Source organism: Sciurus carolinensis, chromosome 9 (assembly GCF_902686445.1).
Source record: "Sciurus carolinensis chromosome 9, mSciCar1.2, whole genome shotgun sequence".
Lineage (NCBI taxonomy): Eukaryota > Metazoa > Chordata > Mammalia > Rodentia > Sciuridae > Sciurus > Sciurus carolinensis.
Genome location: NC_062221.1, coordinates 95,419,006 through 95,433,050, shown reverse-complemented (window position 1 = coordinate 95,433,050; position 14,045 = coordinate 95,419,006). Strand labels below are relative to the sequence as shown.

At 34.6% G+C, this 14,045-nt stretch overlaps 2 protein-coding genes across 2 annotated transcripts; both read left to right on the top strand.

Moving 5' to 3' along the window:
• The first annotated feature begins 1,740 nt into the window (after positions 1-1,740).
• Positions 1,741-2,673, top strand: LOC124993093 (olfactory receptor 183-like). The gene has a single exon (XM_047564680.1). The coding sequence runs from the start codon at positions 1,747-1,749 to the stop codon at positions 2,671-2,673; it is 927 nt and encodes a 308-aa protein (XP_047420636.1). The 5' UTR covers positions 1,741-1,746.
• A 9,583-nt stretch (positions 2,674-12,256) lies between these two features.
• LOC124993089 (olfactory receptor 183-like) lies at positions 12,257-13,201 on the top strand. The gene has a single exon (XM_047564665.1). It carries the CDS (start codon positions 12,275-12,277, stop codon positions 13,199-13,201), a length of 927 nt encoding a protein of 308 aa, XP_047420621.1. The 5' UTR covers positions 12,257-12,274.
• The last annotated feature ends 844 nt before the right edge of the window (positions 13,202-14,045 follow it).

The following is a 14,045-nucleotide window of genomic DNA, read 5'->3' as shown; positions in this document are numbered from 1 at the left end:
TTTTTTCCCCCGTGTTCTAAACCCTGTAAATATATGTTTCACTGGGCAAACCCACACTAATTCTCCTCAGTCTAGGTGAAGGGCCATGAAAACATTAGTTTCTAGGCCTTTGGATTCTTAAGTGAAGGGGAGCTCCAGACCACCAAAAGGATTTGTATTAGGAAGGAATACAGATATAGCCATCTAATAAATAACATCTATCTATATTAAACTTCTTTAAACGTAACTTCCTTTGGGCTGCGGATCTAGCTCAGTTGGTAGAGTACTGCCTTGCATGCCCAAGGCCCTGGGTACAATCCCCAGCACTGCAAAAAAAAAAAAAAAAAAATAGCTTCCTCATCATTCATCTCCCTTTATTTCTTTGTTTAATATCTCTGATGGGTGGATTACCCATAGTCATGCCATCACCCAGGTAATTTATTCATATCAGGGACTAGCAGACCCAAATTCTAGCACTATTTTCTGAGTGTTAAGGGGGTGCTCTTTCTGCAAATTTGATCATGAATTGAAGGACTTGCGTTTATTTTTTGATATTATTCACTCAGTCACCAATTCACTGCTTTCCCCTTCATTGACTGACCTTTTTTTTTTTTTTTTTTTTTTATTGTGGTGCTGGGGATTGAACCCAGGACTTTAGTGCTTGTGAGGCAAACACTCTATAAACTGAACTGCATCCCCAACCCAGTTAACTTTTAATACCACATATGTAACTGAATCATAGTGAGTCCACATTGTGAATTATTTGAATATGTCTGTTCATTTTCCTACCTACTACAAAGGTAATGTTACATCCAGACTAGGCAACACAAGTATGTTGGCATTGTCAGAGAAGAATTTTATAGTACAGATCTTAACTTTTTCTTGAATTACTCACTCTGTTTCTATAGGAATACTTCATAATATATAGTTTGTAAAAAAGCTCCCCTGGACCAATAGATGTGTTTTATGGTTTGGGAAATCTTGGATAATAATAAGTTTCCTGATTATATCCTTTACCCCATTGTACCATCCCTAGACAAATTTTGCATATTACAAGTACTTAATTTTAGATATTTGATCACATCATTGCACATCTTAAAAGATCTTGGTACAAGCAAACTACCTGATGAATAATGTTCAAATCCTTCAAATGATATTCAAGTCAGTTTGCAATTCAGGCCATTCAGATAGTTCTATAGATCCTGAACCATGTTTAGAGTATCAAATTCACAATCACAGTCAATAGTTCTCAATAAATTTATCACAGATTTAGAAAGTTTCTCATTTTCTCTAAATTTGCTTTTTCCTGTATGTTTGGTGAATTGAATTTTTTGCCACATTTAATTCTCTAAAACCATTCATGTCCTAATAAATAGAGGGTACTTTGAAAAAAATTATGATTTTATCTCAACCTTTGTCTCCCAATATTTTCTGTAAAAATCCTCATTGTAGCTGGGTGCAGTGGTGCATGCCTATAATCCCGACAGCTAGGGAGGCTGAGATAGAGGGCTTCAAAATTCAAAGCCAGCCTCATCAACATAGTAAGGTCCTAAGCAACTTAGCAAAAATCTGTCTCCAAATGAATTGTTAAAAAAAAAAATGGGATCTGATAATGTGTTTTAATGGTTAAGTGCCCCTCGGTTCAATCCCTGGTAACCAAAAAAAAAAAAAAAAAAAAAAAAAAAAAAAAAAAAACCAAAAACCCACCTCATTGTATCTTTTTTTGACATTCATTGAATTTAATTTCAGGGGACATCCTCTGAGGGCATGGAAGAGGCAAACGCAACTTTCGTCACAGAGTTTGTTCTCACAGGAGTTACTTACCAACCACAGTGGAAATTCCCCTTGTTTCTGGTGTTCTTGGCAATATATCTTATGACACTTGTGGGAAACCTTGGTCTGATTTCTCTGATCTTGAACGACCCCCAACTTCACATCCCCATGTACTTTTTCCTTGGGAATTTAGCCTTTGTGGATGCTTGGTTATCATCAACAGTGACCCCAAAGATGCTGGTCAACTTCTTAGATAAGAGCAAGATGATATCTCTAGCTGAATGCAAAACACAATTTTTTTCCTTTGTAGTCAGTGCAACCACAGAATGTTTTCTCCTGGCAGCAATGGCTTATGATCGCTATGCAGCCATATGCCACCCCTTACTGTATCCTGTGATTATGACAAATAGACTATGCATCCGGCTACTAGTTTTGTCATTTGTAGGTGGATTACTTCATGCCATACTACATGAAAGTTTTTTATTCAGATTAACCTTCTGTAATTCCCACATAATACAACACTTTTATTGTGATGCTATACCCCTGTTAAAGATTTCCTGTACTGATCCTTCTATTAATTACCTAATGATTTTCATTTTCTCTGGTTCAATACAAGTATTCACCATTGTGACTATTCTTGTTTCTTATACCCTAATTATCATTACAATTTTAAAAAAGAAGTCTGACAAGAGTGTAAGAAAAGCTTTCTCCACCTGTGGAGCCCACCTCTTTTCTGTGTCTTTATACTATGGTCCCCTTCTCTTCATGTATGTGCATCCTGCATCTTCACAAGCAAATGATGAAGATATTCTTTCTCTATTTTATACTGTCATAATCCCTGTGTTAAATCCCATTATCTATAGTCTGAGAAACAAGCAAGTCTTAGCTGCACTGACAAAAATGTTGAGAAGAAATATTTAGATGTCATTAGTACCTGTTGTTTCATTAAAACAGTCACAAAATTATTTGTGACTTATACTTAGTATTATTTGTATTTATACTTAGTACAAATTTGTACTTAGTATTATTGAAAGGTTTTTAGTCAGAATTATTACGGAATGTTAAGTTTTTAGTACTTAAGTATATACTTACCAATTGTGTTCTCATTCATAGACATATAAGAAATTTTAATTAAATATTGTTGTCAACTACAATAATCAAAGCAGAAAAAAGTGGAAACACTGTGTGGTTTATATTTTCTTCTTTCATAAATGCATTGAGTATGAGGGTAGTTTCTTTCCAAAGAACTTGAGTATGATATTTTGTACAGATAGAGGTGCTGTAAAGCCTGGGACTCAGACAGCTATTCCATCGGGGTGGCAGATTTGTGTTCTAGCAAATAGAAGAAAATCTCAGTATATCTGTCAGTCATCAAAGACCTTACAACTACAGTTTATGGGGGAAATGGTGAATTTCACTTCTTGGAGCAATTGAAATCAGACATCACATAAGGAATAAACAAAAATTGAAATGCAATCAGGATATAATGAGAATGGAATTAAAACAGCAAAGGTGTGGGTCAAGAGGGAATGGTTGTTCTCAACTCATTTGCTTCTGAGAAAAAAGAAGTGACCTGCTTGTCTTTGTCTCTCTTGACTTCTGAAGCCCTTTTTATTTTTGTTTGTTCTAATTGGTTGTACATGACAGTAGAATGCATTTCTACATTTTGGTAGATCATACATAAATAGAGTGTAATCTCTCATTTTTCTGATTATACCTATTGCAGGATCACATTGATCATGCGGTCATACATGTACAAGAGGTAATAATGCCTGTTTCACTCCACTATAGTTCCTTCTCCCATATCGCTTTTCGTCCCTTCACTCCCCTCTACCTAATAAAGTAAGTGTATTCTTTTCCATCCTCTACCTTATTGTGAATTAGCTTCCACATATCAGAGAAAACATTCAGCCTTTGGTTCTTTGGGTTTGGCTTATTTCACTGAGCATGATATTCTCTAACTCCATCCATTTACCAGCAAATGCTAGAATTTCATTCTTCTTTAAAACTGAGTAATGTATATATACCACATTTTCTTTATCCATTCATCTGTTGAAGGGCTTCTAGGTTGGTTCCATAGTTTAGTTGTTGTGTGAACCCCTTTTTAGATGTGCATATTTGTTATTGGACAATCCAAAGAGTTACTAATTCAGAAAGTAATGCATGAAAGACTTAATTGTGGGTGGACATAACAGGAAAAAGACTGGCAGAACAGGAAAGAAATATTGGAAGCATTTTTTTTACAGTCAAAATGCTGAAAAAAAATTCTTAATATCTAAAGTTTTCTTTTCAATATGTTTTTTTCTTGGGGAAACTTAAATGTGCAATATCAAAAGTGAAGTAATGATAAGATGATAGGATGCCTTAGCGCCCACCAGGAAGCTGGAAGAAAAATTCTTGAAGGTTGTATTTCCTCCCTCTCTATGCTCTAAATAGAACTAGTGATCAATGTGCAGGTATATCTCTGATATTTCTCCCCCAACACTGAAATTCCATACATAGTTCTACTAATACCTCTGATTCTCTCACCTTAAAATCTATTCAACAGTGTTTGCAAAATTATGGATTGTTCACTTCTTCCATTTGCTATACTCTCCCTCCTTCCCAATCATTGCTATTAGATTGTTCTTCATACACAGGTCTCAGATTAAATATTTTTTAGTGTATTTCCATTGCTACCAGATTATATGCACATATAGTATACATATCTAGATTTGCATTGGTGTATTAGTTCATGAGTATTTACAGAGTATATGACATGCATGTAGCTATGAGTAAATATAAATATAAATATACACAAACATACATTTAATCTTAACCCTGCTTGCTCACAATGGCATTATTTAGGGTTCTTGCCAATAAACCCCTTAGGAAAATACTTAGTTGATGTCAAAAAACTCTTTAAGATTGCAGTTTTGAATTCCTAATTACTCTATATCTTGCATGTATATCTTGTTTGCCTAGCACTGTCACTTACACACGAAAACCTAAGTTAATATTTGTGAAATGTTTTAAAGCAATATTTACCTAATGCAAAAAGCACGGGAAGAATTCAATACTCTTTTACAAATGTGAAATGATTCCATCTGTGCTTGGAATGGCTGCTGCTTGTCAACTTACCTCACATTTCTTTAATAAAGAATTCATCCTTCACTGAAATTGAGGTGTGTATGTTCTTAATACTGGCATTGAGTCCTGGGATTGACTATGACAAATATTAAGGGTCTATTTAGTGTTTGTTTGTTTTAAGGGTCACAAAACCAGATATATATTTAAACCAAATGTCATCATTCTATATTTCTGGAGGTCCCATTTTCAAAATTAGAATACATCACTTTCTTTGCTTTTGTTCCCCTAAAACCAAGGAAATGGAGTGAACGGATCACATTCAGCTGTTGTTGCTCTTTCTTTCCGAAAACCCATGTTGTTGCTTATGTGTAGTTTGTTGATTTTATTGCTGTATAATGCTCCCGGGGTAGAGACGGTTCTTTGGTAGTCACCTAGATTTTTCTTGCTTATTCATGGTTATAACACAAAAGCAGAATTGATAATATAATCAACTCTCTATTCCTTCTGCTATCTGGAAGTTACATTACTAAAATTCTCCTTTGCTTGGATGATAAGGTGGATATTAAGGTATGAATATGTGGTTAGGTATATAACTTTAGTTTGCAGAGGGTGGAACAAGCAACCAAGGGCCTCTCTACACCTCAGACTTCCTCTGCAGACTTCTCTTGTTCATGTCAGGTCTATGGATTATTGTTCTCTGATTTGCACTTCCACAAAATCCAACTAATTTATGCTACAGAAACTCACCAAAATCACTAGTCCTTTGATATGATCCCATTATCAGTTCTATGATAGATTTATTCCTTTATTCCATTTCTGTCATTTCAGAGGAATGTTGGGAAAAGGTTAAAATATGAATTTCTGCTAAGCCCTTGTTTTTGAAAAGATATTTAATATTTGGCTTTTCCCTCTAATATAAATGATGAATGCACATTTTCTTGGATATAAAGCATGATGTCCTTTAGTGAAGTTCACCCAGTTGTAAAGAAATCTACTGCTGTTGGAGTAATACATCATGGATATACTGAAAACAATTTAAAAAAATCTCCTTATTAGGATGATCTATTGTCCATTTATGGATTATTAAAAGAATTCACAGTTCCTCTCTCTATATACAAGTATACATATTTTTCTTCATCATCTTATAAAACCTTATACTATTCAGGAGATTATTGATAAAATTATGCTGGACAGTGAAGACTCATTTAAGATTTAGGTAATAGCAAGTAAGCATCAATCAGAAATGGGAATTTGCTTCTTTCTCAAAAATCTAGGTTGTGTAATAGCCACGTCAGTGCTTTATTACATATGAATATCTGGCAGGTTTCCAAACAAATCTGGTCTAGGATTTTTTGGAATGTGGGGATGAGGTGGGTTTATTTTAAAACAGTCTGAAAATGTATCCTACATCAGAATTATGTGGAGAACTTTCCAACTCAGAAAGGTTGACTCCATCACCAATCTGAGTCTGCAATGTTAGGTGCTGTTGGGTATGCCACACAGAAGAAGAATCATGTTTTGTTTGTTTGATTGTTTGTTTTAATAGTACTAAACATTTAATAATATTTAAGAATTTTAAAATTCTTAATACTAAGCTATGGAACCAACTAGGTGCTCCTCAACAGATGAATGGATAAAGAAAATGTGGTTTATATACACAATGGAATATCACTCAACCATAAAAGAAGGACTTTTGTCAGTGAATGAATGGATATGGAAACTATCATTCTAAGTGAAATAAGCTAATCCCCCAAAATACAAACCAATGTTCTCTCTGACATGTGGATATTAACACATTATAAGGGAGGGAGAGAAGAAGAGAAGTTAATTGGATGAGACAAAATGGAATGGACAGCCTCCTCCTATTTGATTCATTCCTCTCAACAGAAGCAGCTCTTCAGGTCACTTGGTAAATGGCTCAGAGTATTCAAATCACATATGGAGTAAATGGCCTCCAAATCCACTATGTCCACTAGATTTTGTACATATTTTAGTTTGAGTTGTCAGGTGTAACAACTTATGCTTCACTTTAGAAGGGATATCTTGATATGTCCATGTCAGTGAATCATTAGAAATGCCACTGGGGTAGACGTTTTCTGAATTTTTTGTCAGATTCATTTCCCATTTTTGGCACAAGAAGTTTTTAGCTGTTAGCCTAGCATGGTCACTGTTTCTTGATCATGAGTTCCTATGGTCACGATATTACTAATGAAATGGAACAGTGTTTCTTTGTGAAAAGAACTAGCAGACAATGTCCCTAAAATAGAATTCACAAATTACTTATCTGATAAGTCATATATATATGGTATAGGGAAAAATCTCCAAATTACTAATTATGACTCTAATTAACCAATAACTGAAGTGGGTCTGGAATTAGTCCAGTGGTAGAGTATTTCTCTAGAATTCATGAGGCCCACCCCAACACGCACAAAACAAGGTAATCATTTTAATAAACATTTCAAAAATGAATATATGCAGATGTTAAAGACTGTAGAAAAACAATCAGGATTATGTTAATTATCAATGAATGCAAATAAAATCACAATAGTTTACCAGAATTCACTCATTAAAATGACTAAAATTGAAAAGACTATCTACATCAAAATCGTCCATCAGCTTTACTCTTGAACTTTCATAGCCAAAGACAGATAGATATTCATAATCTATCAGATGCTTTCCATTTTGGCTAAAGAACAAAATCCCTGACTTATCCTCCCAGGCCCTTTGAAATTCAGGAGGTGCTGACCTCTCAGGTCCCATCTGACTCCTTCCAGCTTCTCCATTTGCAGGATAGTCACACTTACAATTTTGGTTTGTATAATGATCAAGAATTTCTCATAATCTACATCCTCTAAAGATGAAGGCCCTTAGCAAGTGTCCACTGGCATGTCATTTAAAATAAAGACTCCAGAACTTATCTTTCTGTCTATTATTTTGTTTTGTTTTTAGCTACTCCTAACATGTGCCTAGTGACATTTCTCACTAACTTTTAGCTAAAATGGAACAGCTAGGGTTTAGTTTGCATGAGAAAGTAAAGTTTACTCTTGAATTTTACTTAGTTGGCTTCTGGAAGGAATCTAGATTATGGCCTAATAAAATCATATTTTGATGAGCTCAGATCAGATATTTATGAAAGATCTCAGAATTGTACATTTTAATATAAACTGAAGTTTCCACACAGAGGTCAGAATGTCCCTGGTGAGAGAAAATATTGAAATACAGTGCAATTTTTGGGGTTACATATTGAATTGTCTATGGTGGATTGACTTCAGGGTTGGCCATGCCTGTGGGACAACCTTGATTCTCATGCAGGTCCTAATGCACAGTGCCCAGCAGGACACCTTCACTTGTCCCATAGGGAGCCCATCTAGCACTCTCAGGGGAATTTTAGATCTCCACTCCTTCCACTTATGGAGATAGCACACAATTGTACAATTGTACAACTGTATATAAACTTTTCTTGGAGACTGTATAGTTAAACATTGAGAATGAATCAGTTTGCAACGAATCGAAACTCTGGTTTTTGTTGACCCTATGCTATTGTATTTTTTTCTGTTTCATAATGGCTAATACATTTTAATTTTAAAAAATGTTTTTTATTAGTGCATTATCATTATACTTAATAGTGGGGTTCATTTGGATCCCACTATGATACAAGCATGGAATATTAAAGGATCTCCAATATCCCTTTAAGTTATTGGTAAGACAGAAATTACTTCTGTACTTTTAAATTCTTTTCACACAATGTAAAAGTACTGTTTAGATTGTAACAATTTAGTGTAGGTTTGCAAGATACCTTATGATTCAAGGGAAGGATGGAAAACAGTTCACCAATGCTATTTAATTTTCTGCTAAAATCTGGATAAGAAAAATGCAAGACTGATATGGATCCTTTAGCAATATGTTTATTTTCTTATTAATCTAACTATAATGACTTCATTTAGTGGTACAGAACCTCAAACAATTTAAGCGTAGGATTAAAGTTTGAAGTTCTTATGACCCTTTCATAAGAAATATTTCTGAAGTTTCCGTTAAAATGACCCATTGTGTTTAATTACTCACATGTTCTGAATGAAAAATTTAAGTTGTCACTTAAATACTAACTTTGTCCTATCACCTGTTGTGAACATATATACATATATTTCTACTTATATATTTATATTTCTTTATCAGGAAATACAGTAAAGCATTTCTTCTGCTACTAATTCCAGCAGTTACCACTTAATAAGTACACACTTAATAATTGACCTTGGTAATTTTTTCCCATCCAGTTATTAGGATTGCGTGGATGGAATCCCATTCCAAACAAGAATTCATTCAAAGTGCAGTTATTGGCACTGGTTACTTAAGTTGCCTTTACCAGTTTCCTATCTTTGACTACATGTTATTTTGCTTATAAAGATGATAGAGAAAAAGAGGTCTGTAAAGTTAAATAAGAAAGATTTCCAGAAAAAAAATTAATAACAAAGATAATAAGATGTTATAAAAAAGATAACAAAGTTAAAAATCTGTTTTGAATATATTTGAGAGTAGACATAATATTATGAAGTATATGAATATATTAAAGTGATTGATATAGTAAAGCATATTAGTAATCTATTTTCTTGGAAATTACCAATATACAATAAAATATTGATTATTAAAATTTTGTTTCTATTTTTGTTCTCATATTTAAAGGTAAAGCTACTTTAATATTCAAGTAACAACAGTATATACTCATATATATGAGTATATATATATATATGAAAATCATGCAATCTTTCATTAAAAATTTTAAATTTTATGGCTCTTTTGGACTCAAATTCCAGGGCGGGGTGGGGGGACTGCATTTTGAATAGAAGGAAAAGATAAGATTGCACTGGCTCACGACTTTTAATGAATTCAAGGTTGAGACAAACATCTGCATTGAAATCTCTGAACTTTTTCTTCTTCTCATATGCACCTTCCTTGGATGCTTCCTCTCTCTTTCTTTAACTTTTCTACACCTATTCACATGTCTCGATTATTCTCTGACTAGTTTTTTTTTTCTTTATTTTTTTTTTTCTTTTCTTTGTCCCTAAACAGTCTTTCTACTTTTCCTGGAACTGTTCAGCTCTTCTTTCCTCCCTCTCTTCTCTTTTGTACATTTATTGAAGTGGTACACAGGAGAAACGCATTACATGTGAGGCAGGCAGGACAGAAACACCAGCTCTTCCCCACGATGCTGAGTGCTCAGGGTGCACTCTTCCACTCTCTTCACCGCTGGCTGCTTGTTTCTGTACATGCACTCACAACTATTCTCTGAAATTAATTCTATCACATAAGAGAAAATGCTTTCACTAAAATGTATGAATTTCCACACTAAAATAGCTCTGTTAATGCTTTGTCCTTCCAGAGCATTTATTTTGGTATTTAGGGCCATTCTTTACTTTGTTCTTTTTGATTACCTTTCTTATCTTTATGTCCACAAAGCTCCACTCAACATTTTCCCCTTTACTTCTGGATCACTGTGATCCCTGCTTTTTTTTATGGTCTGTCTCTTGTCTCATGTTCAATGCAACATCTGAGTGGTAATAAGAAGTTTATTAAAGGAAAATTGACTGAAAGCAATAAATGTGACAGGGGATGGAGGAATCTGCTTGACAAATGGGCAGGAAAAGAACACGAGGAAGCTGATTAATGGCAAAAATCATTTCCCAAAGTTATCTCAATAAGGGATTCAATTCCTGACATGGGTGTCAGGTGTCAAAATCACAAATAATGCTACTGATGTAGATGCAGGGTGCATTTTTACCCCCATGTTCTAAATCCCGTGAATTTATGTTTCACTGGGCAAACCTACACTAATTCTCCCCGCTCTACAAGAAAGGGCCATGAAAACATTAGTTTGTAGGCCTTTGGATTCTTAAGTGAAGGGGAGCTCCAGACCACCAAAAGGATTTGTATTAGGAAGTAATACAGATATAGCCATCTAATAAATAACATCTATCCATATTATAACTTCTTTAAATGTAACTTCCTCAGGGCTGCAGATCGAGCTCAGTTGGTAGAGTGCCTCCCTTACATGCCCAAGGCACTGGAAAAAAAAAAAAAAAAAAGAAAAAGTAGTTTCCTCATCATTCATCTCCCTTTATTTCTTTGTTTAATGTCTCTGACGGGTGGATTACCCATAGTCATGCCATCACCCAGGTCATTTATTCATATCAGGAACTAGCAGACCCATACTTCTAGCACTATTTCCTGAGTGTTAAGGGGGAGCTCTTCCTGCAAAATTGATAATGAATTGAAGGACACAGTTTTATTTTTTGCTATTAATCACCCAGTCACCAATTCACTGCTTTCCCGTTCATTGACTAACTTTATTTATTTATTTATTTTGTGGTGCTGGGGATTGAACCCAGGACCTTAGTGCTTGTGAACTGCATCCCCAACCCAGTTAACTTTTAATACCACATATGTAACTGAATCATAGTGAGTCCACATTGTGAATTATTTGAATATGTCTGTTCATTTTCCTACCTACTACAAAGGTAATGTTACATCCAGACTAGGCAACACAAGTATGTTGGCATTGTCAGAGAAGAATTTTATAGTATAGATCTTAACTTTTTCTTGAATTACTCACTCTGTTTCTATAGGAATACTTCATAATATATAGTTTGTGAAAAAGCTCCCCTGGACCAATAGATGTGTTTTATGGTTTGGGAAATCTTGGATAATAATAAGTTTCCTGATTATATCCTTTACCCCATTGTACCATTCCTAGACAAATTTTGCATACTACAAATACTTAATTTTAGTTATTTGATCACATCATTGCACATCTTAAAAGACCTTGGTACAAGCAAACTATCTGATGAATAATGTTCAAATCCTTCAAATGATATTCAAGTCAGTTTGTAATTCAGGCCATTCAGATAGTTGTATAGATCCTGAACCATGTTTAGGATATCAAATTCACAATCACAGTCAATTGTTCTCAATAAATTTATCACAGATTTAGAAAGTTTCTCATTTTCTCTAAATTTGTTTTTTCCTGTATGTTTAGTGAGTTGAATTTTTTGCCACATTTAATTCTCTAAAACCACTCATGTCCTAATAAATAGAGGATATTTTGAAAAAAATTATGATTTTATCTCAACCTTTGTCTCCCAATATTTTCTGTAAAAATCCTCATTGTAGCTGGGTGCAGTGGTGCATGCCTATAATCCCAACAGCTAGGGAGGCTGAGGTAGAAGGATCCCAAGTTCAAAGGCAGCCTCATCAACATAATAAAGTCCTAAACAACTTAGCAAAAACCTGTCTCCAAATGAATTAAAAAAAAAATGGGGTCTGATAATGTATTTTAATGGTTAAGTGCCCCTGGGTTCAATCCCCGGTAGCCGGAAAACAAAACAAAACAAAACAAAAACACCTCATTGTATCTTGTTTTGACTTTCATTGCATTTCATTTCAGGGGACATCCTCTGAGGGCATGGAAGAGGCAAACGCAACTTTCGTCACAGAGTTTGTTCTCACAGGACTTACTCACCAACCACAGTGGAAATTCCCCTTGTTCCTGGTGTTCTTGGCAATATACCTTATGACACTTGTGGGAAACCTTGGTCTGATTTCTCTGATCTTGAACAACCCCCAACTTCACATCCCCATGTACTTCTTCCTTGGGAATTTAGCCTTTGTGGATGCTTGGTTATCATCAACAGTGACCCCAAAGATGCTGGTCAACTTCTTAGATAAGAGCAAGATGATATCTCTAGCTGAATGCAAAACACAATTTTTTTCCTTTGCAGTCAGTGTAACCACAGAATGTTTTCTCCTGGCAGCAATGGCTTATGATCGCTATGCAGCCATATGCCACCCCTTACTGTATCCTGTGATTATGACAAATAGACTATGCATCCGGCTACTAGTTTTGTCATTTGTAGGTGGATTACTTCATGCCATACTACATGAAAGTTTTTTATTCAGATTAACCTTCTGTAATTCCCACATAATACAACACTTTTATTGTGATGCTATACCCCTGTTAAAGATTTCCTGTACTGATCCTTCTATTAATTATCTAATGATTTTCATTTTCTCTGGTTCAATACAAGTATTCACCATTGTGACTATTCTTGTTTCTTATACCCTAATTCTCGTTACAATTTTAAAAAAGAAGTCTGACAAGAGTGTAAGAAAAGCTTTCTCCACCTGTGGAGCCCACCTCTTTTCTGTGTCTTTATACTATGGTCCCCTTCTCTTCATGTATGTGCATCCTGCATCTTCACAAGCAAATGATGAAGATATTCTTTCTCTATTTTATACTGTCATAATTCCTGTGTTAAATCCCATTATCTACAGTCTGAGAAACAAGCAAGTCTTAGCTGCACTGACAAAAATGTTGAGAAGAAATATTTAGATGTCATTAGTACCTGTTGTTTCATTAAAACAGTCACAAAATTATTTGTGACTTATACTTAGTATTATTTGTATTTATACTAAGTACAAAGTTGCACTTATACTTAGTATTATTGAAAGGTTTTTAGTCAGAATTATTACGGAATGTTAAGTTTTTAGTACTTAAGTATATACTTACCAATTGTGTTCTCATTCATAGACATATAAAAAATTTTAATTAAATATTGTTGTCAACTACAATAATCAAAGCAGAAAAAAGTGGAAACACTGTATGGTATATATTTTCTTTTTTCGTAAATGCATTGAGTATGCGGGTAGTTTCTTTCCAAAGAACTTGAGTATGATATTTTGTACAGATAGAGGTGCTGTATAGCCTGCGACTCAGTCATCTGTTCCATAGGGGTGGCAGGTTTATGTTTCAGCAACTAGAAGAAAATCTCAGTATATCTGTCAGTCATCAAAGACCTTACATCTACAGTTTTTGGGGGAAATGGTGAATTTCACTACTTGGAGCAATTGAACTCAGACATCACATAAGGAATAAACAAAAATTGAAATGCAATCAGGATACAATGAGAAGGGAATTAAAACAGCAAAGGTGTGGGTCAAGAGTGAGTGGTTGTTCTCAACTCATTTGCCTCTGAGTAAAAAGAAGTGACCTGCTTGTCTTTGTCTCTCTTGACTTCTGAAGTCCTTTTTATTTTTGTTTGTTCTAATTGGTTGTACATGACAGTAGAATGCATTTCTACATTTTGGTAGATCATACATAAATAGAGTGTAATCTCTCATTTTTCTGATTATACCTATTGCAGGATCACATTGATCATGCGGTCATACATGTACAA

Bases quoted from the DNA above. Each gene is read 5' to 3' on its own strand.
- LOC124993089 (XM_047564665.1), top strand. From the start codon at position 12,275: ATGGAAGAGGCAAACGCAACTTTCGTCACAGAGTTTGTTCTCACAGGA.
- LOC124993093 (XM_047564680.1), top strand. From the start codon at position 1,747: ATGGAAGAGGCAAACGCAACTTTCGTCACAGAGTTTGTTCTCACAGGA.